This window comes from Pseudophryne corroboree, chromosome 11, assembly GCF_028390025.1.
Source record: "Pseudophryne corroboree isolate aPseCor3 chromosome 11, aPseCor3.hap2, whole genome shotgun sequence".
In the NCBI taxonomy this organism is placed as follows: Eukaryota; Metazoa; Chordata; class Amphibia; order Anura; family Myobatrachidae; genus Pseudophryne; species Pseudophryne corroboree.
Window position 1 is genome coordinate 112510159 of NC_086454.1, and position 25843 is coordinate 112536001.

Here is a 25843-nt window from a genome sequence, read left to right on the forward strand (position 1 = left end):
GTACCTGGCTGGAGTCTGGGGGGGGGTCATGGGGGGAGGAGCCAGTGCACACCACCTGATCGGAAGAGCTTTACTTTTTGTGCCCTGTCTCCTGCGGAGCCGCTGTTCCCCATGGTCCTTTCAGGAACCCCAGCATCCACTACGGACTCCGAGAAATAGATTTATCGGTAAGTAAAATCTTATTTTAACACATTATTCAATTTACGGAAATCACTTCAGAAGCACAAACTCCCATCCAGCTTCAGAATAAGCACAATGGGACTTGACCACTCTCTATGTGACTCTACAATTACAGCTAACTCCATTTTTATTTTTATATTTCTTTGGACACTGACTCCCTTTGGGCTTCTGGTATTCTATAGGACTTTAGGTTAACCTTAACCCATGGGTCAGTGATTATGTCATGTTTTAATGACTGTTTTTTACCCTGTATGTCTGAAAACAAAACTCTTTTCCTTATTAGAAATGATTTAGCCTTCTGCTGTTGAACAGTTGAGATGGTTTTAGCTATTGTTACTTCAGGAATCAAAGATACTGGGTCTACTGGAGGGATTGGGATGGCTGACATATCTGTTCTGTTCTTCAAAGATTTTATAAGATTTACATGGTAGATTTGTTCTGGCTTTCTTTTCCCAGGCTAGTACACTTTATAATTAATCTCCCCTAGTTTTTCTGGATTTCAAAGAGTCATTGCCACTTAGCCAAAAGTTTACTTTCTACTGTGGGAACCACAACAAGCACTCAGTCCCAATGAGCAGAGATGCATAACTGGGCATTGTGATTGTACATTTGCTGCTGTGCCTGTTGAGTCTGTTCCTCTTTCACGATTGACAACACTGCAGCAATCCTTTCCTGCATCTGGGAATCATCCTCAATAGCAGTTTTATATGAACTGGATTGCTCCTCCCATGTCTCTTTGGCATCAGTCTGTGGGTGATACACAAAGGTTCTTACCTGTAACCATAATTTTAAAAAGGCAGCATCATTCTTTCATGATTTTGATGTAAATGGTGTACCCTGGTCAGTCAGCATTTCCTTAGGTATTCCCAACCTGCTAAAGACATGTACTACCGTAGTTCTCTAGCAAATGTCATTTTTGATGCATTGTGCAATGGTATCACTTCCGGGTATCTGATAGCATTATTCATTATCACCAAACTACATTGATGGCACCAGGTTGATTTTATTAGAGGTCCAAACAATTACATAGCTATTCTTTCAAATGGAACCTTATTAATGGGTAATGGGACAAGCAGACTTTTAAAATGTGGCCTTGGAACATGATACTGATATCCAGGGCATGACACACAATATTCAGATACCTCTTTATGCCTCTGGCCAGAAAAACCTTCTATAAAATTTTCTCAGTGTTTTTTTTCTACTCCTAGGTGACCTGCAGTTATGTGACCATGAGCTAGGTCATTCTAAAACCATTCTTCTTTATGCCTTGGGGGCTACCAATTGTTCCACAATATCTTCCCCTTTCTTGGCACTTCATACAAAAAATCCTGATGTACTGCCATGTGAGGGTATGACAACCGACTATTGGGGTCTACAGGGTTACCATCATTTAACTGCTATAAGGCAAAGATCGTTTTTCTGACTTCAATATCAGGCAACAACTGGTTCAACAGCATTTTCTATTTCAGTAGGAGGAATATCATTCTATGCCCCACTATTGTTGCCCTCATTCTCTTGCTCCCCAATCTTGCTTAAAAGAGCACATTTCAGACTCGAAGACACTCCCACTGCCACTGTATCAGTAACAATCTTAAATAGGTTTGGTTATTCTCTGCTATAACAAATTGGTTTTCCCACATCTTCCAGACATGGGCAAAGTCTCACCTCAATATCGCATTATACATCAAGCCAGGAACCAAACCTACAGAGACTACAGCAGAACCACACTGCGTTTCTATGTTCACTACCGTAGTAACATAATACTGATTATCCCCATATATACAAGTCACACTAACAGTTTTCTCTTTATGATTTAAGGAGTTCACCAATTTGGCTTTCATAAGAGTAACCAGATGACTAGAATCTAACAGAGCCTCCACCTGGTTGCCTTATATAGTGACTATACATATTTGCTTATGTGTCTCAGCCTGTCAGCCTACTGTGCAGGCAAGCTGAGCAAAGAAAGACACTCTGTGATTGACATAGGCAGTATCCCATTGGATAGGTTCAGAAGTAAGCAAACAATTAGCGGCAATATGTCACAAACCTCCACATTGAAAACATTAGCTTGTATTCTTATGAAGTCTTTAACAGGGTAGGAACCATCTTGGCACTGGTGGCCTCCTTTGAAGTTCACAGTCTTAGATTCATTCCACCGCCCAGCACCCTTCTTCACTGGAACAGTCTCAATGGAAATCACTGTTGCCAGACTAGGCTCAGTGGGGTACGCTTTCAGTTTTTCAGTCATCACATACCTCTCCACCATTTCAACCAGTCTGCTGTTTTAGAGTTCACTTGGGTCATCCACTTGCACATGATTGTAGGTATGTATTATAGATATCGATCCATAATTACCCTTTATACAATCTCTGGTCCTCTTAGAGACTCTGGATCTAGCCACTTTGTGGTAAGATGGGTGCGGTCATGCAGTTGAGAGAGGGGAGGTGTTTCCGTTTGGTATTCCCAGCGTTGAACTCACTGGGCACAAAGAAATACTGTGACCCCCAATCAAGTTCAGATTTCTTGTTATCATTTATAATAGTATTTGGCATCAGTCAGGCACAAGTCAAAATAGGCTATTTTGCGGCTATTGCAGACAGGAAGGATGCCACAAGACTTGCCCACTCTCTCGCTCAGTCGTTCTTTCAAAAGTGGTAAGATACACTTTAACATCATTACTCTGGGTCATCTTTTTCAGAAAGTGACTGGCCCATATGGAGTGAGTGTTAGTTGGAACATCAGTGGAAACATCTTCAGACCAGTCTTCTAGATGCTGTACCACCTCTCTTAAGGCCTTGCCGTCTTGGTGCTGTTGCTCGTGAAGTTCATTGATAAAAACTTGCTATTGTTTTCAGTTTCCTGCTGATCTGATGTAGCCTGTAGCAATGACTTAACAATGTCTTCCATGCTATCTTTGGGTGTAGGTTGAAGCAGGATCTGGCTTCCGTGGCCGACTCCACTACAATGGATTTCACAGTATATAAATTGATGTCCAAGACAACAGATTGGTATCTGTCAATTTAAATTTGAAATGTAAACTTTTCCTATGACTGCATTTTTCAGTGTGTTGCTCACATTCTTCACCAATTGTGAGGAGAGCAGGATAAGGGTGCCCTTTCCTATGGCAGATGGGCACCTCAAAACACACAGCAGCCAGGAAAACAGCACTTCAATTCAGGGTTTTCATGCAATCTAGCTGTGGCTAGTTTTATTGTGCATTACAAAAAGCAAAACATAAAAATAAATCTAATCCCATCTGGGCACAAACTTAACATAATACAGTAGATTCCCTCTCTCTAATGCCCATACCACTAACACAGGCATGTGCACAGTACTTACAGTCAGTGAATCAAAATGTCTCATCACATGCCTGCTGCCCGTTTCACCAGGTAGTTAGCCTGCTCTTAGGCTGATGGCCTAAAGACCCAAAATGGGCCTCATGAATGGAGCCGCCCCTTTTCTCTCACATCCACACCCCTGGATCACTTATCTGGCTTTTGCCAAAAGCACAAAAGCTCTCAGCAGAGCAACAACAAACATCTTCCAGGGTTTTAAAATACATAGGTCAGAAACCTTGAACAAACATATCTCCCATTTATCACTTTACCAGTGCTTCTATCACATAACCCCCATCTCCTATGTTTCAACCTGTGGGGTGGAAGAACAGCAGCCCCCAAACAAAACACCCAATACAGTGTTTTGCCTTGGCGTTGTGCACTACTGAAAATGTAAAGTTTTTCAATGCCAAGAACCACCTCGTTATTCAGTGGTGGAAATTTTGAAGTTGGGGTATGGAAAAGTGAAGGGTGTAATAATGCGCGAGCCTTTATTCCGGAAAAGGGTACAGACCCATACGCACATTACGCCAGGTACAGCCCCTTACACACATTACGCCAGGTACAGCCAAATACAGATGGAGCCTCGCTCATCTAGCCTTCTCTGTTGTTCCTAAGTGCACCAAGGTTTATTAGCATAAGCCTTTCATCTATTGTTCTCAGCTGCAATACAATACATAGAGAACAATACAGCAGGAAATTAAGTCATTACAGCAGGGGATTAACTCCAACAGCACAACAGCACTGGCTCAATTAATCCTATTAAAGAGATAGATGAGCAGGGGTACATCTGTATACTTATTACGCCAGGTACAGCCCCATACACACATTACACCATGCCACGGGCCACGGTAGAGCTCCATGCACACATTATGTTAGGACAGGTGTGGATGTGCTACTGCTCCTTGATACTTACACAGAGTCTCTTGTTAGAAGGACTAAAAGTAGGAATGTGTATACAAGTCTGTAGGAGTGCGCTTATAGGACTCACTTTTTAAAGTTGTCTTAATTACCCTGCTCAAAAAAATAAAGGGAACACTAAAATAACACATCCTAGATCTGAATGAATGAAATATTCTTATTAAATACTTTGTTCTTTACATAGTTGAATGTGCTGACAACAAAATCACACAAAAATTATCGATGGAAATCAAATTTATTAACCCTTGGAGGTCTGGATTTGGAGTCACAATCAAAATTAAAATGGAAAAACACACTACAGTCTGATCCAACTTTGATGTAATGTCCTTAAAACAAGTCAAAATGAGGCTCAGTAGTGTGTGTGGCCTCCAGTGCCTGTATGACATCCCTACAACGCCTGGGCATGCTCCTGATGAGGTGGCGGATGGTCTCCTGAGGGATCTCCTCCCAGACCTGGACTAAAGCATCCGCCAACTCCTGGACAGTCTGTGGTGCAACATGGCGTTGGTGGATGGAGCGAGACATGATGTCCCAGATGTGCTCAGTTGTATTCAGGTCTGGAGAACGGGCGGGCCAGTCCATAGCATCAATGCCTTCGTCTTGCAGGAACTGCTGACACACTCCAGCCACATGAGGTCTAGCATTGTCTTGCATTAGGAGGAACCCAGGGCCAACCGCACCAGCATATGGTCTCACAAGGGGTCGAAGGATCTCATCTCGGTACCTAATGGCAGTCAGGCTACCTCTGGCGAGCACATGGAGGGCTGTGCGGCCCCCCAAAGAAATGCCACCCCACACCAATACTGACCCACTGCCAAACCGGTCATGCTGGAGGATGTTGCAGGAAGCAGAACGTTCTCCTTGGCATCTCCAGACTCTGTCACGTCTGTCACATGTGCTCAGTGAGAACCTGCTTTCATCTGTGAAGAGCACAGGGTGCCAGTGGCGAATTTGCCAATCTTTGTGTTCTCTGGCAAATGCCAAACGTCCTGCGCGGTGTTGGGCTGTAAGCATAACCCCCACCTGTGGACGTCGGGCCCTCATACCACCCTCATGGAGTCTGTTTCTGATCGTTTGAGTAGACACATGCACATTTGTGGCTTGCTGGAGGTCATTTTGCAGGGCTCTGGCAGTGCTCCTCCTATTCATCCTTGCACAAAGGCGGAGGTAGCGGTCCTGCTACTGGGTTGTTGCCCTCCTACGGCCTCCTCCATGTCTCCTGATGTACTGGCCTGTCTCCTGGTAGCGCCTCCATGCTCTGGACACTACGCTGACAGACACAGCAAACCTTCTTGCCACAGCTCGCATTGATGTGCCATCCTGGATGAGCTGCACTACCTGAGCCACTTGTGTGCGTTGTAGGGAGGTCATACAGGCACGTGGAGGCCACACACACTACTGAGCCTCATTTTGACTTGTTTTAAGGACATTACATCAAAGTTGGATCAGCCTGTAGTGTGTTTTTCCACTTTAATTTTGAGTGTGACTCCAAATCCAGACCTCCATGGGTTAATAAATTTGATTTCCATTGATAATTTTTGTGTGATTTTGTTGTCAGCACATTCAACTATGTAAAGAACAAAGTATTTAATAAGAATATTTAATTCATTCAGATCTAGGATGTGTTATTTTAGTGTTCCCTTTATTTTTTGAAGCAGTGTATTTAAATTGAGAGGCTGAATGTGTTTATAGTACCTTTACATTTTAAAATACATAATAAATCTGTTGACACTCTTAAAACATAGTACAATTTATTACAATAAAATGATTAACACAGTACTAATACTATACTGTACAATTGAATCAATTCACAAAATTCCACTTCTGAATGTGGATAATTCACCCTCTATAAAAGTGCAAGAACTCAAAATGGTGTTATCACCAAGTAGATTCCAAACACAGTTACCCTACGCATTTAGTCTCCTGGGAGACTTCTTCAGGAGTTAAACTTAAAAGTAAACAAATATTTCATATTAGATGCTTAGTTAAAATGAAATATATGTAATTAAAAAATACAACATTGTAATACAAAAAGTGTCACAGGAATGTCCATAAAACATTTTAAAACTTTAAATTTTTCCAAAATCTTTTAAAAAATATTTACAAGGCAGAACGTATATTCTTTTTCCTCAAAGAACTTGATGGTAAACAATAGACTATTGGATGTCTGCATGAGCATATATGTATACCTACATGTTAGGCGGCAGCACAAATACTTAAATATCTAATTGTATACACATTCGTACATATGTAGTTATAATATACATCTAAATTAAGGTAGACTCTATGCAGTACTAGGTTGGTACATATATCAGTATATTATCCAGTTAATGGTATACCATTAGTTTAAAGTTAATTTCAAGACAAGACAATCTCTATACAAATACATGCATCACAAACATATAGTTGGAGTTAGTGCTAAACAGGCATCCTGCTTACCTATCTCAGCAATGCAATGTGTGTGGCTACAATCCAGCATGAATTTGAGTGAGAGTTGTGTCCCTGGTCCCTGGGGTTTAAATACCACCTGCATAGTGACATCACTTCCCCCTAGTGTGGAATATACATACTGGTAACCTCTATTTCTACCCTTTAACAGGGTTAGTTATTTAACCTATTCATAAGAACTTTGTACAGTGTTACCTGAGCTAGCTATATTTGTGTGTAAACTTATTTCTTTAGGGGAATAAACATATAATTTATAAAGCGCCCAATAATGCCCCAGAAGACCTGCTTTGTTTGATGGGTAAAAAAACCCATAATGCAGTGGGGCCTTGTGTAATTAATTAATAAATAAGCCTGCATTCACCTAGCAGTGCCCAATGGCACTCACCGGTATTGTACCCCTCTATTGTCACCGAAGTGCTGCAATCTTTGCTTCTGTGTTAAGGGGTTTAGATATAGTGGCGCCAATCGATATTACCGGAATTTCTGATATGCGTTCCAAATGCATTCCACACACGGTAAACGCATTTGATGCTTCTGGATATGCGTTCCAACGCCATTGTGAAGACCCAGAATTTCTCGAAATCCTTCATGTCCTATTACGTATCAGTTATTTGATACTTGTTGCTTACCAAGTACTGAAGGTATGTAACGATCCATTTTTCCCAGACATGAGGGGGGGGGGAAACAAAAAAACTGCATTCGTTTTTTTGCAATAGCCATCAATTGATTTCCATATGTTAATTACGTTTGAAGCCCATTATCTACGGCTATAACAGTGAGGCATTCGAGGAAAACTATCAGTCAAAAGTGCATAGACACCAGTTGTGGGATACAATGGATATTCATTTCAAATGAAAACATAGAGGTATGGAATCCATATATTACACCAACCAATAGCCATCTAGGTCTATAATAAATATAATACCTGTAATTAATTGACGTTGTGCTTTGTAAAAAAAAATATATATATATTTTGGAAAAATTTATATTTTAAAAATGTTTTATTGACATTCCCGTGACACTCTTTTGTATGATTGCAATGTTGTATTTTTTAATGACATTTATTTCATTTTAACTAAGTATCTAATATGAAATATTTGCTTACTTTTAAGTTTAACCCCTGAATAAGTCTCCCAGGAGACGAAATGCTTAGGATAACTATGTTCAGAATCTACTAAGTGATAAAAGCACTATGAATTATTGCACTTGTATGAAATGTGAATTATTCTCATCCAGAAGTGGAGTTTTGTAAATTGATTCAATTGTTCAGAACTGTATTATTACTGTGTTAATCATTTTATTTTAATTAATTGTACTATGTGTTTATAAAAGTGTCACTAGATTTACTATGTATTTAAAAAAATGTAAAGGTATGTATAATCAATATTCAGCCTCTCTCAATTTAAATCATTAAGACTGCTTTAAAAAGTGAGTCCTATAAGCGCACTCTTACAGACTTTCATATATATATATATATATGAAAGTCTGTAAGAGTGCGCTTATAGTGCGCTTTTTTTACAATACACTTCATTCCTGCATTCATTGCGTCCAGTGCCGTTATCTTTTTGGAGTACTGCATCTGACATCTCTAACGCTGCACGGAGGCTAGTTGTGATTGTTTAACCCATTGAGTGCCGACTGAATTGCAAGTATATATATATATATATATATATATATATAAATATATATATTATCAATCAATGATTGTGTCGAGCCAAAAAAAGAGTGGGCCCCAAGGACCCATGACAAAAACTGGGGTCCTTTCTGACCTTTTCTGGGTCCCATCAGAATGAAGGTAAATACAATTTTTTACGACAGGTGCTTAAAATACAGTAGTTGCAGCATTGCTATTAAAGGGCCATTTTAAAACATAGCGGCCAAATTTGGTGGACAGTCACAAGAAAGAGTATAGTTGTGCTCCGAAAAGCAGCTTATCTTTTTTTTTGAGCGCAATGTTTTGCTATATAAACCTGTGTATTTTCATTTAAATGGCTCTTTAAACCTGTGTATTTTAATTTAATGGGCTGTTTATATGCTGTAATACTACTGTATTTTAAGCTCTACTCTTAAAACAGTTTACTTTAAATCCCTCCATCCATTTGATAAGCAGCCATGTCACGGAAACACTGAGCAATCGGACCCTCTCCCCCACCACCACTGTGGGAACAGTGAGCATCAAGCCACCCCACCACCGCCACAACTAAGCATCTGCCCCCCCTCGTGCCACGGGAACAGTTAGCACACAGCCCATCCCTTCCCCGACCACTTAGCATCTGGACAAGCCACGAGAACACATAGCACACAGACCCCACCCAAACACAGCGGAACACTGAAAAAAAAACCTTCACCGCAGGAACACTCAGCTCAACCCCCCCACACACACACGCAACAGGAACACTCAGCCTCCCTGCTGACTGTCACACAAACTCACCAAATCCTGCACCCACACTAGAGACACAGACTGGATCACGGTGTCCCCAGCGCCAGTCCTTCACACTGACGAGGAGAGGAACCAAAGACAAAGTAGGCGGGCAAGGCTTCACCTCCTGTTTTTATAGTCTGCAGCCAGCCAGAAAGCATCAATCAATTATTTTGGCAGCTGATTGGCTGTAGTGGAGCGCGTCCTGAGGAACCATCCATTTTGGAAATGTGAGTCCCCAGTCCTCAAAATAGGGTAAAATATGCACTATAGCATGTTATTGCAAACACTGTACATATATAATTGAAAAACACATCTACCAGGGCATTGCCGTTGCTCCACCCCTTCCTATCCATTGGCCTAATTCAGACCCCTGTGAAAATCGCTATGAAGTGATTTTTGCACATCTGAGAAAGTGCGTATGCTGGTAAGCGCATATGCAAGGTCCTTAACTGCATTCTCTGCAGAACACAGTTTAAGACCTGGAAGGTGTGGGAATGGGGTGGGGACGCAGCATTTTGTGGGCGTCAATGCTCTATTTAAGGGGCACTGTCTGGACAACAAAGGCATGTCAGGACCATTGCTGGGGCAGGTCACGGCGGCTGCGACCAAAAACATGGCGGGTAGCCATCTGCCTTCGCAGCTAGGCTGCGTAGGCGGAGGGCTACTGGAAACATGCAAAAGCATTGCCACCATGCAATGCTTTTGCATGTCTGCGGGGAGTGCAGGACCTGGCATGCAGGGCGGACTTGCCCTATGCTGGGTGTCCCCCTGCATGCCAAAGAATTTGATTGTAGATGTGTGTTTTTTACGCACATCTACGATCAGGTTTGAATGACCCCCCCCCCCATGTCCCTTCCACCTCATTCTACTCTCTTCATTCTCCATTCTCTTCTTTCCCTTTGCTGATGCACACTCATGCACATCACAGATATGGGCACACTCTGCATATTATGTTGTACCTTTACATGCATGCATTCCACAGTTGCTATTATGTCCTTGTGGAAACATGCATGATAGCCTAACTTTTATCAGCCTACAATTTTACAATAGGGTCCAGATATCAGTTATAGAAACACTCACCTCATCAAAACAAAATATAGTTTAGAACCAGCACTCACATTTAATAGCTTGAGGACATTTTTATTAGAGATGAGCGGGTTCAGATTTACTCGGTTCTTTACGCCAGAATTATCACCATTTCTTATTTTCTGGATTTTTCTTATTGGCTAACCAAAACACATGACGTCCGATAGCCAATAAGGAGATTCGGGTAAATCCGAGTAAAACCGAACCTGCTCATCTCTAATTTTATTGAAGATTGCACATACAGATCAGGCAGTCCCTGCAGGTGCCCAACGGTCATTTCAGCTGCTCTAAGCTTTCTACAGGTCCCTGAACGATTATTACCATATGGAGATGCAGAACACACTTGGGCACAGGGAGTGTGGATTAAAGTGGCCGCATCCTAGGAGGTTACAGGGGGGTGACTAGGAAGTCATGGGAATGTTGCTGACAGCAGCTGCATCTAAAGACGTCCAGCCACTCCCATTGCGCACCATACTCAGAGGCTGCTGCAAGTTTCTGATGGTGCATCTAAAGATGCACAGATGCATCTGCAGCAAAACTATCAGGCCCTAGGTGTTTAATCCACATCATGCTTATAAAATGCATTGGAGCATTTTTAATAGGGCTGGAAGTTTTTTAAAGCGGCAATCATTTACAAGGCAAAACCATATCTTGTAAATGATTTTCCGCTTTAAAAAAACATCCGGCATCCCGCACCTCCAGCAAACTCAAACCCTATTACATATACTCCATTCTGTTCTTCATATTAAAGTGATTGTATTAAATGGTGCTCTTAAATGGTGATCTTCCCACTGTGCCCTTAATATTAATTTCATTGATGAAATGATGTCCCACAGATGTACGGTAGATAATTAGGTATTAGCAGATCTGTATTACCAAACAGTTTTTCTTTTGCAAGATTTTTCACTAACCCTTCCCAGAAAGTCTTGTGGACAAGCACATTAAGGGGCAGATTCAATTAAACATAGAAGCAGAAGGCAGGCTCTGCTCGTAGCACATAGACATCAACCAAATATCATAATAAAGTGATTATCTGAACTAGCTGACATACAGCTCTTGTAATAGCTGGAAAAACCAACAGTAGCTGACACTGAACTGAATCTGCCCCTTAAAAAAAACAAAGAAGGGAATGGATCTGGCATAATACAATTTTATTAGGAAGTTTCATAAATACTGTAACCCCAAACCTCAATAGTATCACACGTCCATATTAAATGTGGTAGTTAGAAATTGCAGTGAAACAGTCTTTAAGAGATTGATCCAGGTAGGGCTGGATTATAGGAGGGTTAAAGCTACCATTGCTGCTTTAAAATTTCAACCGTCAAAGACAATCACTGTATTATGATGGATGTTTGATGCTTATTGTTCTGATATTATTTGCAAGGTTGACATCTTACATATTTTTCACACACATCTATTCAATTACATCCACTTAAGTTTATATGGGGGTATTTATGATATACTGTAACTATTATTAGTATTGATTTATCACTTGGTTTATACTGCATGATTTATTTCACTTAGATCATTTTAGCTACAGATGTAGCCACGCTCATTTAACCTGCAAGGCATCCGCATGTGTACACGCGTTGTGGGTGCGACTTGTCGTGCCATGGTGCAATTATTTGCACCCGGCGATCACATTATGTAAAGTTTATGGGTGGGTGTGTGTATGCATGCATGTGCCCATTCGTGGGCACGTTTATCATGATTAGTATGGCATGATGCGGCCGCATTGCAGCCTGAATAAGCATGGCTACATCTGTATATATTTCTTGTTTCTTGCATTAATGATATGTTTTATAGAAGCGCTTATCCTATGTGAATTTTACCCCCATGCAAACTGTAATCACCGCAGTTCACATACAGTACTGTAATATGTATATTTTTTTAATTATACATATTACAGCATTTTTATAAGCTTTCAGAATGCAAAATTCTATCATTTTCTTATAACTGCAGAGTTCAGAAATATTAATATTATAGAACTAACGGCCTTATTTAGAGATGTACACAAACCAACCCAATGGTTATTGATCTGCGCATGCAAAGGACCAGCACTGCACATGTGCAGATCAGTGTCTGGGACAACGTCATGCTTCGGCCATTTGGGGTTGTGGATAGATGTTGATAGTGAGTATTTTGGACCACAGTGGCCTGTCAGTCCCATTCTTGAGGCCAGTGTCTACATCTTCTATCACAGCTTCACTGGCAGTGGCAGTGTGAAAACACCAGCCATCAGAGTAACCTGATGGTTACTCTGATGGCTGATGTTCACGCAGATGATACAATGCCTTGGATGCAGCAGCAGTAGAACACAGACGTCGACAGGAGGCGTCTTATTACAAAAGTCACTAGCTGGAGCATTCACCTCTGAATCCTGCCCTAAGCATATAGTACATTGTGTTGCATGTTAATGCACAGGGTAACACATGCAAAACAAAGTCCAAGGTTTTGTCTATGATTTCTTCTACTGCTATTTGTCTGCGCTTGTGTGTACAAGCATTTACCGAAGTGTTGGTGACTTTAAAAGTGGATATACATTTTCATTGGAATACACACTATTTACTGGCGTTCATAATACCGCCAGTGGCCGCCAGTATGCCGGCAGCGGGGCGAACGCTAGAAAGCCCCTTGCGGGCTCACTGCGCTCGCCGCACTGCATCATGGACACCCATAGAGGGAGAATAGCTTGTGTAGCCGGTATTCTGGCAGTGGCATTTCACCACCTGTCGGGATTCCGGCGTCGGCATTGTGACCGCCGGGATCCCGACAGGCAGTCACATGATTGCCTCCCTTTTCATTGTATAGTATAGCATTTAAATATGCTGTGTTGAAATAACATATAGTAATATTTAAGGTGGAAAAATGTGTTTATTAAATGATTGACTTTCCTCCCATTAGGGTCGCTCCATTACCAGCACGCTATATACTGAATACAGAATGTATGTGCTGTGAACCGGTGAAAGTACATAAGAAAACAGTGATTCTTCATTGTAAAAATGGAAAACTTCTTCCGTATGTATATGAATACATTGATGGCTGTGGCTGTCTCCACCAGCAATGTACTTAATTCTGTCTCTGTATAAATCACCAAATTCGTCAATTAATAATCCTACTGTCTGTATGTTTCTGAAGCTGTATGGTTAATGTACTGTATTTGTAATATCAACACCACGCGAACCTGAAATTGTCAAAAATACCCCGTCTGCTGATTGTGTTTAATAAAAGAAATGTTCCTCCCTCTCCCTCTCTACCTCCTTCTGTCCTTTCTTCTCTCCCTTTTCCCTCTCTCTCAGCCATTTCTATCAAAATTTAAATACAATTCATAAAGTTTGCTATAAATTAGATTTAGGCCTGGGCCCTAATGTATGGGTCAGTCAGTGCCTGAGATAAATATTTGTTTTCTGCTTCTCCCTAAACATTGTTAAATAATGATATATCGGAAACATCGACTACAGATGTAGCCATGCTTATCTTGCCCGTGGCACGGCAGAATGGGCACACGTGTTGTGCCGAGCCATGGGTGCACCTTAGTACGCCAAGGTATGCCACCTATTCATTCCTGTGACCATGCGCGTGCATCGTAGTCACAACCATACTAGTTGTGCCTGCTTTGCTGCGGATAAGACACTTGCTTGCAAAGCTGAGCTTGGCTATATCTGTATTTTTGCTGAGACTATTTTGTGCAAAAGCATACAGTAAATAATAGTACAGTACTATTTTATGAAGACCCTTCCAAATATGCTTACATAGGTTAGTACAGGTTGAGTATCCCATATCCAAATATTCCGAAATACGGAATATTCCGAAATACGGACTTTTTTGGTCCCAAGCGTTTTGGATAAGGGATACTCAACCTGTATCTCATATCAACATTAACTGTTAGGCCCCAATATGATATCTTGAATCTAACATATACTAAAAATATGGCACATTAGTTTCTAGCAGACAAAGAAATGATTTACATGTCAGTTAGGTTCAGTAGATGCTTTATACTGCAAAAGAGATTTACTTGATGTGCTTGTATTTGATAGTACTAGTACTAATATTATCAATATGAATGGAAAGTTATCTTGGAAAAATATCCAAATATCCAAAAATTGTAAACAGAAACAGAAATAAAAGGATGAAGTAAGAGCAAACTCTGTCTTAATTATCTTGATATTATTTTCAATAGAAGTACTTAGTAAATCAGTTGCTATATTAAGCTTGAAAATACTTTATACAGTATATATATATATATATATATATATATATATATATAAAAATAGCACAAATCAGTTAACTAAATTGCTTGTGCGATACATTCATGGTTCAGTTGACTTGTAATATTTGCAATAAATGCCGTATGTATTCATTCCAATGTTGCTTTTAAACTGCTTAATAAAACTGACTGCTACCAAAGTAGAACCAGAGTTTTACTTGTATGAATGGTACTTCAAATAAATGTATTAGTTTTTGTATTATTAATTTTATTACCACAGGCCAAATGTTAACTGCTTGTCGTTCATCAGCAGCAGTCAAATCTTGCTCCAGTTCTTACCCTTGGTATATCTCTAGCTTCCTTCTCCTTTTACCCTATAGCAGAGCGGCAAGAATATTTCAACCAGATACATAGAATAAACCAGAGCATACTGTAGGTATATAACAAAAATCTGGCATTTGTTGCCCAGGACTCCACCAGAATAGTGAAGGCAGGACAGGTTGCTTAAATGTTAAAGTGGTATACATTTTTAGGATTTGGCAAATAACACAGATTTAAAGCAGATCTGTCACAATTACAAATATCAAAACTTAAATGCAAGAGTTGACTACGTAGAATATATAGCACTGGCTACTAGAGCTTACCTTCTGGCTACTAGGGCTTACAGTCCTATTAAATATTAGCCTTACAGACCTAATTACATATATAGAAAATTGTAGTGGTGCCATTCCTTGAACAAATAATGATGCAGGCCATCTTAGAGCATTGTAGGCCCTGGGCAAAGCAGTGGACTGGAGCGCCTATACACCTGTTTATGGGGACCAATTTAAAAAAAAATCGTAACATGTCCCTCCTGAAGTCCAGTGCCAGCTCTCCAAATGCTTTCATACAACGAGTGGCTGTTAACACTTTGATTGGTGGATAGCTCCAGCCATCCACCAATGACAGCAGGCTGGGAGGCAGGTAAAGAATGCCTCCTTGCCACTCTGATTGTGTGACCATCACCCACCCCTGCTTGAATACCCCTAGAATTATGAGGCCCTAGGCAGTTTCCCAGTGTGCCCATACGTTAAGATGGCCCTGAGGTAACAGTAATGGATATACATTTCTTTTATCTACATTATTATGTATCCCAGGAGTACCACTGCTATATTTCTCATACGTCCTAGAGGATGCTGGGGACTCCAAAAGAACCATGGGGTATAGACGGGATCTGCAGGAGACATGGGCACACTATAAGACTTTGAATGGGTGTGAACTGGCTCCTCACTCTATGCCCCTCCTCCAGACTTCAGTTAAAATCTGTGCCCAGAGAGACTGGACACACACTAGGGGAGCTCTCCTGAGTTTCTCTGAAAATACTTTATGTTAGCTTTATTATTTTCAGGGAGACCTGTTGGCTACAGGCTCCCTGCATCGTGGGAGTGAGGGGAGAGAAGCAGACCTACTTCTTCTGAGTTCAAGGGCTCTGCTTCTTAGGCTACTGGACACCATTAGCTCCAGAGGGTCTGATCACTTGGTTCGCCTAGCTGCTCGTTCCCGGAGCCGCGCCGTCACCCCCCTCACAAAGCCAGAAGAAAGACGCCGGGTGAGTATTAGAAGAACAATAAGACTTCAGTGATGGCAGAAAACATCACATCTCTGAGGTACCGCGCAGCGCGCCATTGCTCCCACACACACAGGCAGCACTACATGGGTGCAGGGCGCAGGGGGGGGCGCCCTGGGCAGCAATATACCTCTTGGATGTGTCCTGGCAAAGTAATATACAGTGCTTAGGCACTGTATAATGACCCCCGCCAGTATAAAAATATACAAAAGTATCGGGACTGAAGCGCGCCGAGAAGGGGGCATGGCTTAGCCCTCACAACTCTATACAGCGCCATTTTCTCCTCACAGAGATGCTGGGCCCGCCAAAACACTGTTAAACAGTTACCAGTATAAAATGAGGGGGGGGGGGGGCACAGTTATTTAGTGCAATAATAGGTCAACATGAAGCACTATATATATATATATGTATATATAATGGGCGTGTGTAAAGTGAGTTGGTTAAAGTTTCGGTATTTTCCCTGTCAGAAATCTGCCTTTTTTAACAATGTTGGTGGGTGTTTAGTACACGTGTGTCGACATGTGTGAGTGCTCTACCACAAACAGATATGGGAATCCCTCTGTCGGCATTGCCGACTTCAGTTGGTACTTGATTCATGAGATTAAGTGTCAGTAGGTTAGTAGTGTAAGCTTTTCTAAAGTACACACTGTTTGGGAGACACAGACGTATGTGGGTGAACCTGTCGGCACCAACTATTAGGACTGGGTGTACAATAATGTAAAAAACTTATACCTGTATGTATATATATGTATGGTACATTTGCATTGAGCTGTAGCTCGAGTACGGACGTGATAGTATTTGTGGGGGCTTCCTAGTTAAATTAGGTATATGTTTCCCTCAGACCCCTCGGGGTCACAAAAATGTTATTTTGCCCAGTTACTACTCCCTGTTATCGACACGAATACTATGTTCTATGTCGGCCATAATGTTTCCTGATTAGATCCGCAACATTGGCATTCAGTACATGTTCATACACATTCAGAACACATTAATGTCACTAGGGACTCTGATGTTCCTGACAGATTATATATATGTTTATGAGATGTATATATAGATATATGTGTATATATGTGTATTTAAATGTGTACATTTATATTACGATTTCTAATGAATGCTGAAGTAAAGTTATTCCTCCTCATGTGCTGGTCGCTCTGTTGATGAAGCTCTAGGTCAGCCGTGGTCTCGAATACTCACGAGGAGTCCGAGTGTTTATTCTTCTCCCGCAGTGTATAGAATAAAGTGAATGTCAACCCCTGGTCTGCACGGGGCCCTGTCACAAAGGATCATATACAGGAAGCTAAGCGATATTTTAAATTATATGCTTTGATGATATTTGCATTACATACGCATGGGGGAATGCTTGTATTCAGAAATGGTCGGTTACCTTATTATCCGATATAATTACCTTGGGGAGAAATGGGATATTCCTTGGGTCTTATCTAGAACATTGCAGCTTGCTGCCGTGCGACTACAAGAGGTATGCACTGACTCTGAGAAATACTGGAGTATCTTCCCTATGAAGGGATAATCTAGTTTGGGGATGACTTGGTTAAGTTGATCTCAGCAGATACCACTGGTAAGTCTACCTTCTTGTGCTATGTTCCATCACAACGGTTGGTGATGCATTTGTTGTGGGATGCAGTCATTTTGACCGGTTGGATACCATTTTTATTCCCCTTCTTTGTAGGTAGAGGGAGGTGAAAAGGTAAGCAGCCTTTTCAACTTCGCAGAACCTGTTAGAAAGAGAAATATACTCTGCGCTTGAAACAATGTATCTAAAATATATATGTGCAGTTGGACACAGGAGATTGACTCAGTACAACTTGAATATAATGTAAAACAATTTTTATATAGTATCTGTTAGAAACAACATTTACAACATTTACTAAAAACAGATAATTAGTAACGGTTAGTACATTCTCTCACACAGACTAGCTAAATGAGAGTTGAAATAACATGCAACATGAAATAAAGCTATTAAATTAACTCTTTCAAGTGGTGATGGTGAAAATCAAAACACTGGCGTCCCAGTGTGTTAGTTTACGTTTGTAATTCCTGCAGAAATATTTACAGTCTCACAGTCTCAGAATTTTGTATGAAAACATTGAAGGAAAGGTGCAATTTATAATTTATGCTCCCGTGCTGGTTCCTGTGTTAGTATGCAATCAGGGTCCTTTATAAAGATGAAATACACGTGGAGTGAAGATATATCGTTCATTTACTGATATAGTAACAGCGGGTGATTGACGTCTTTCCCAGAGTAGTATTTGTTGGTTTAAATATAAATGGCAGTGTTCATACACAGTAAATATAGCCGCCGTGGAAATAGCTATCCGGAAACAGGTGTTAGGCCCCACAGCGGGGGTCACACGGAACTCACCCGACCAGTGTTAGTAAAGCCGTGCGGCAGTGATGGATCCAACGTGCGGCAGAAAGCTGCGACCGAAGCTGTCGCGGTTATACTGAGCTGCAGGCTGTGTCAATACGGCAGGTATCACCAAATGAACAGTGTAACAGAGAGTGGGCGTCAACGCATTTCGTCTCCTAGCAACGGAGACTTTCTTTTATTTTAACTCACAATTATTTTTTATTTGACACTCATCACCACTTGAAAGAGTTAATTTAATAGCTTTATTTCATGTTGCATGTTATTTCAACTCTCATTTAGCTAGTCTGTGTGAGAGAATGTACTAACCGTTACTAATTATCTGTTTTTAGTAAATGTTGTAAATTTTGATTCTAACAGATACTATATAAAAATTGTTTTACATTATATTCAAGTTGTACTGAGTCAATCTCCTGTGTCCGACTGCACATATATATTTTAGATACATTGTTTCAAGCGCAGAGTATATTTCTCTTTCTATAGTCCTTAAATGTTGCAACCTGGCAAGTTGTTTTTACTCAGCTGCTGAAACAATTTTGTTTATAAGGATTTATACCATTACAGCGCCGGGTGATCACAAACGGTTACCGATTTGTAATCTTTATCTTCTCTTTCGCAGAACCTGATATCGTCCTCTGTGTCTACCACATCCACCGCAGGTCGCTGGGTCTATCTTGCTGGAAACCACACTGGTGGGAACTCGTCTAATACTCTTCAGTCAGTCCTAGAATGGACTTGACACAGTGAGTTAAGAATAGAGTCCAAAGGGGGACATACTCGAGTTTTCAAATAGATCTTACCGATTCTCCTCGGAAGAGGTAGTATGCGACGCAATACAAAAGTTGGGTCAGGATCAGGACATTGTCCTGCTGTCCCTGTCACGAAAAAAAAAAAAAACTGTTATTCAAGTTTCTTCGTGCTTCTGAGCCCAGACAGCTCGGTCAGAACAATCCCAAAAAAGATTTCTACTCAAGAAAATGAACTACAAGATGGAATCTCTCAGGACAGGGATCTCCAACCTGTAAAATAAGAAAGAGGGTTTAAATGTGGTCATCCGCATTAAGCTTACCTGGTTTTGCTATTCAGGATTGTCATTGCCATTTCACCGGAGTGATGGCAGTATAATGGTTTTCCTTCTATAGCAAGAGCCATTATTATTCTGTACTGGGACGCTCTCCTGACTAAGGCGAGGTCAAGAAACAGGTGGTACAATTCGTTGTTTCTCTCTGACAGTTCTTCAACACAGAGAATCGCTGTTGATCCCTCCGACGCAGAGGTCGGAATTGGGAATAAGATTAGATACTGATCTGTTAAGAGTTTGTTTTTTCCTGTGGAAAGAGATCTGATGATCCAGAGTCGGATCAGATTTGCAATAGCGTAAACCTGTCAATACGTTCCATTGATGCAGAAGATGGTTGCGGCCTATGAGGCCATTCGGTGAGCAGGTCAAATGCCAGAGTTGTTTTTGCGGGACCAGTTGGACAAGTGGTCCGGGTCTTACCTGCACATGCACCGGAAAATAATCCTATTTTCCAGGACCAGGATATATCTCCTGTGGTGGCTTCACAGTTCTCACCTCCTAGAGGGACGAAGGTTTGGGATCCAGGATTAGATCCTGGTGTCCATGGATACAAGTCTCCGAGGCTGGGGAGCAGTCTTTCCAGGGGAAGAATTTCCAGGGGGAAACGGTCAAACCGAGAAGCATTCTTGGATTAAGAGCTATTTACAACGGAACATCTTCTTCGTGTTCTGCCCGTCTTATTTCTGTTGGACGACTAAACAGCAGTGGCGTAAGTAAGCCGCTAGGGCGGAACGAGGTACTAAGCGGAAATGGTAGAAGCCACAAAAGTTTCTGATGCGCGGAAAGGCATGTAAACGCTTTATTAGAGGTCGTAGTTCCGGGTGAAGACAATGGAGAAATAGACTTCCTCAGCAGACACGATCTCCATCCATGAGAGTGGGGTCTTCATCAAGAAGTTTTCACTGAAGTGACATGTCATTGGGGAATTCCTCGATTAGACATGGTGGAGTCTCACCTCAACAAGAATCTTCAGGGATATTATTCCAGGTCAAGGGACACTCAAGCTATAGCAGTGGACGCCCTCGTGACACCTTGGGTGTTTCAGTCGGTCTATGTGTTCCCTCCACTTTCACTCTTTCCGAAGGTAATAAACATAAGAAAAACAAAGGTTCAGGCGATCCTCATTGTTCCGGTCTAGCCAAGGAGGGCTTGGTATCCAGATCTTCAAGATTTACTTATAGAAGATCCCTGGCCTCTTCCTCTACGAGAGGACCTGTTACATCAAGGACTGGGCGTGTATCAAGACTTACCGGGGCTGCGTTTGACGGCTTGGCGGTTGAACGCCATATCCTAGCCCGAAAGGGTATTGCCGGTGAAGTCATTTCCACATTGCTTCATGCTAGGAAAGAAGTAACGGCGAAGCTTTACCACCGTATTTGGAGGAAGTATGTGTCTTGGTGTGAATCCAAGAAGGCTCCTACAGAAGCATTTCAGCTGGGTCGTTTTCTCAATTTTTTGCAAGCAGGTGTGGATGCAGGCCTATAGTTAGGCTCCATTAAAGTGCAGATTTCGGCCTTATCAATTTTCTTTCAAAAAGAATTGGCCACCTTTCCAGAAGTTCAGACTTTCGTTAAAGGAGTGCTGCACATCCAACCTCCATTTGTGCCCCAGTGGCACCATGGGACCTTAACGTGGTGTTTCAGTTTCTTATGTCACACTGGTTGGAACCTTTACGAAAGGTTGGGTAAAAATTTCTCACTTGGAAAGTGGTCATGCTATTGGCTTTGGCGTCCGCAAGGCGGGTATTGGAATTGGCGGCTTTGTCTAACAAGAGTCCCTATTTGATCTTCCATGTGGATAGAGCGGAACTGAGAACTCGGCAAGAATTTCTGCCAAAAGTGGTTTCTGCGTTTCACAGGAACCAGCCTATTGTGGTGCCTAGGGCTATTTAAGCCTTGACTGATTCGGAGTATCTCGATGTAGTCAGAGCTTTGAATATTTATGTCGCCAGAACGGCTCAGATTGGGGAAACAGACGCTCTGTTTGTCCTGTATGCTCCCAACAATAGTGGTGCCCCTGCTTCTAAGCAGACTTTTACACGCTGGATCTGTGATACGATTCGGCATGCTCATTCTACGGCTGGATTGCCGGTACCGAAGTCGGTGAAGGCCCATTCTACCAGGAAGGTGGGCTCTTCTTGGGGCAGATACCCGAGGAGTCTCGGCGGTTCAACTTTGCAGAGCGGCTACTTGGTCGGGTTCAAACACTTTTGATAAGTTCTACAAGTTTGATACCCTGGCTGATGATGACCTCATGTTTGCTCAATCGGTGCTGCAGAGTCGGCCGCACTCTCCCGCCCGGTCTGGAGCTTTGGTATAGACCCCATGGTCCTTTTGGAGTCCCCAGCATCCTCTAGGACATATGAGAAAATAGGATTTTACTACCTACCAGTAAATCCTTTTCTCTTAGTTCGTAGAGGATGCTGGGCGCCCATCCCAGTACGTACTGTATCTGCTGCTATTGGTTGTCGTTACACTCATGTGGTGTTTCTTTTCAGTCAAGTCTGTTGCTGATGTTATTCATGCCATGGCATGCGGTATGTGATTATTGGTCGTGTTTACACACAGGTTGTGTTACATTTTCGGTCAGCATATCGCTGTATGTTTTTTCCATGCCGTCAGCTGGCGTTTTATTGAATGCCACGTTCTGCGGCATGTTTGAGGTGTGAGCTGGTATGACACTCACCGTGTTTAAACATTTAATTCTTTTCTCGAAATGTCCATCTCCCTGGGCACAGTTTTCTAACTGAAGTCTGGAGGAGGGGCATAGAGGGAGGAGCCAGTTCACACCCATTCAAAGTATTATAGTGTGCCCATGTCTCCTGTGGATCCCGTCTATACCCCATGGTCCTTTTGGAGTCCCCAGCATCCTCTACGGACTAAGAGAAAAGGATTTACCGGTAGGTATTAAAATCCTATTTTTTGTTTACTGTACCACTCCCACAGTTCTAATGGCCGTAGTAACACAGAGGGCACTGGGGAAACTATTATATATAATTTATTTTGAAGTGCTGCATACCCAAACATAAATATACAATTAAAAGGTATGTAGTTAATTCCCCGTCTGTCGGTATCCCGGTGGTCGAAATACCAACGCTGGAATCCCGACAGTGAAAACAATGCCGGCGGTCAAAATCCCTACAGTATTCCTTCTAGGGTGGTGGTCCATGCCACCACCCAAGGGGGAATAGAATAGTGTGGCGAGCTTAGAGCCCAAAGCATGGCAAGCGCAGCGAGCCCATGAGGGGACGCGCTGCACTCGATGTCGGGATTCTGGCGTCGGTCTCCTGACCGCCGGGATCCCGACAATTGGGAATTCATACTGAATCTAATTAACGACAGTCCTGACACACTGTGCATCTAAGGTTAACATATGTTTCCTATATACCTAACTAGATACTCTAACTGATGCAACTTGTCTAATTAAGGATTGCAACAGCTGGTCTTAAGGGCCGTACTGACAGGGAGATTTCCCCAAAGATGTGTGCTGAGAGGGGGGGGGGGGGGTGAACACAGGGGGCCGCTCATTTCACCCAGCTGTGCCTGCATTCAGGCCAATCTAGCACCGGCGATAGTGACGCGCGGGGCCGCGCATCGCTGTCGCCAGCACCCCTACACACGGAGCAATGTTCTAAGCAATTTAGTCAGATTGCTTAGAAGTGAGCTGAACATCGCTCCATGTGTACCCCCCTTTAGAAGGACTGTGTGATTATCTTTGGAGAGCTGCATTCTACCCTCAGATTAACCTCAGTGATTGTGTTTACAGATTGCAGGGGTTCACAGTCACCACTCTGGCATTCACCAGAGGTGATTCTTTCCTCCTGTCTCAGACTGCATATCAGCTGGGTTATGGCAGGTTCCTCCACTTTTTGGTTTCTTAGCATCTCACCAAAGTGTCCCCACTATCCATCTTGACGATCTCCTTCGCTTCAACCATTCTCCAATCAAGAACTCAACTCCTCCTCAAACTTTTCCCAGCTTCCTAGCACTCCCTCAGCCTGTTTTCATGTGACATTTGACAAAAGTTCACCTCTACACTGCATCCATCATTCACGATTCCCCAGAGCATCTTGTGGAGTGTACAGAACTTTAATACAGCAGCGTCACCTTGTGACTCCAAATATGGACTTTGTGGTAGACTCTTGTGGTTGCAGGGTTTTAGCTGTACTTCAATCTTTTTATTTTGAACTTACAAAACAGTGCATTTATTGTAAATATCTCTCAAATGTTACTGTTTAAAACAATAAATTTGCATTGGTTCAATGTGGTTTGCTCCTTTAAAAAGATTATATATAAAGGTGACCTTTGAAGAACAAATATACATTTTAAATTATTTAACATACCTGTATACCTTTGTCTTTCAAAAATTACAATAAAATTCCCATTCTACCATGATACTGTCGGAATCCTAAAAACATCAGGTACAATATCCTACTATTCCATGAACTGTGGCCACAGATTAAAATGTTACTTGATCTTATTAAAATGTGTGCAAATTAACAATAAAGTTAGCTGACTTTGGGGGTAATTCTGAGTTGATCGCAGCAGCAAATTTGTTAGCAGTTGGGCAAAACCATGGGGGTAATTCCAAGTTGATCGCAGCAGGAATTTTGTTAGCAGTTGGGCAAAACCATGTGCACTGCAGGGGAGGCACATATAACATGTGCAGAAAGAGTTAGATTTGGGTGGGTTATTTTATTTCTGTGCAGGGTAAATAGTACTGGCTGCTTTATTTTTACACTGCAAATTAGATTGCAGATTGAACACACCACACCCAAATCTAACTCTCTCTGCACATGTTATATCTGCCTCCCATGCAGTGCACATGGGCCCTTATTCCGAGTTGTTCGCTCATTATTTTCCTTCGCATCGGTGCGATTTTCCGCTAACTGCGCATGCGCAATGTTCGCACTGCGGCTGCGTCAAGTAAATTTACTAAGAAGTTTGGTATTTTACTCACGGCATTACGAGGTTTTTTCTTCGTTCTGGTGATCGGAGTGTGATTGACAGGAAGTGGGTGTTTCTGGGCGGAAACTGGCCGTTTTATGGGTGTGTGTGAAAAAACGCTGCCGTTTCTGGGAAAAACACGGGAGTGGCTGGTGAAACGGGGGAGTGCCTGGGCGAACGCTGGGTGTGTTTGTGACGTCAAACCAGGAACGAAACTGACTGAACTGATCGCAGTGGCAGAGTAAGTCTCGAGCTACTCAGAAACTGCTAAGAAATGTCTATTCGCAATTTTGCAAATCTTTCGTTCGCAATTCTGCTAAGCTAAGATTCACTCCCAGAGGGCGGCGGCTTAGCGTGTGCACTGCTGCGAAAAGCGGCTAGCAAGCGAACAACTCGGAATGAGGGCCATGGTTTTGCCCAACTGCTAACAAAATTCCTGCTGCGATCAACTTGGAATTACCCCCCATGTGCACTGCAGGTGTGGCAGATAAACATGTGCAGAGAGAGTTAGATTTGGGTTGGTTATTTTAATTCTGTGCAGGATAAATACTGGCTGCATTATTTTTACACTGCAAATTAGATTTCAGTTTGAACACACCCCACCCAAATCTAACTCTCTGCACATGTTGGCCCTCATTCTGAGTTGTTCGCTTGTTAGCTGCTTTTAGCAGCATTGCACACGCTAAGCCGCCGCCTACTGGGAGTGAATCTTAGCTTTGCAGAATTGCGAACGAAAGATTAGCAGAATTGCGAATAGAAATTTCTTTGCAGTTTCTGAGTAGCTCGAGACTTACTCTGCCACTGCGATCAGTTCAGTCAGTTTCGTTCCTGATTTGACGTCACAAACACACCCAGCGTTCGCCCAGAGTCTCCCCCGTTTCTTCAGACACTCCCGCGTTTTTCCCAGAAACGCCAGCGTTTTTTCACACACACCCATAAAACGGCGAGTTTCCGCCCAGAAACACCCACTTCCTGTCAATCACACTCCGATCACCAGAACGATGACATTTCTTCGTTAAGCCGTGAGTAAAATACCAAACTTTTTTGCAAATTTACTTGGCGCAGGCGCACTGCGAACGTTGCGCATGCGCAGTTTGCGACTAATCGCTCCGTTGCGAAAAAAAACTCGGAATGAGGGCCGTTATATCTGCCCCCAAGGCAGTGCACATGGTTTTGCCCAACTGCTAACAAATGTGCTGCTGTGATCAACTCTGAATTAGGCCCT

General features: G+C 42.2%; 1 protein-coding gene across 1 annotated transcript in view; it reads left to right on the top strand.

The window, feature by feature from the left end:
• Positions 1 to 14780, top strand: part of LOC134969044 (mucin-2-like) — a 695488-nt gene extending 680708 nt beyond the window's left edge. The window contains exon 51 of the mRNA XM_063944753.1: positions 13297 to 14780. Within this exon, the coding sequence (XP_063800823.1) occupies positions 13297 to 13465 (169 nt within the window). The 3' untranslated portion in view covers positions 13466 to 14780. The remainder of the gene's footprint in view (positions 1 to 13296) is intronic.
• Positions 14781 to 25843: the final 11063 nt, after the last annotated feature.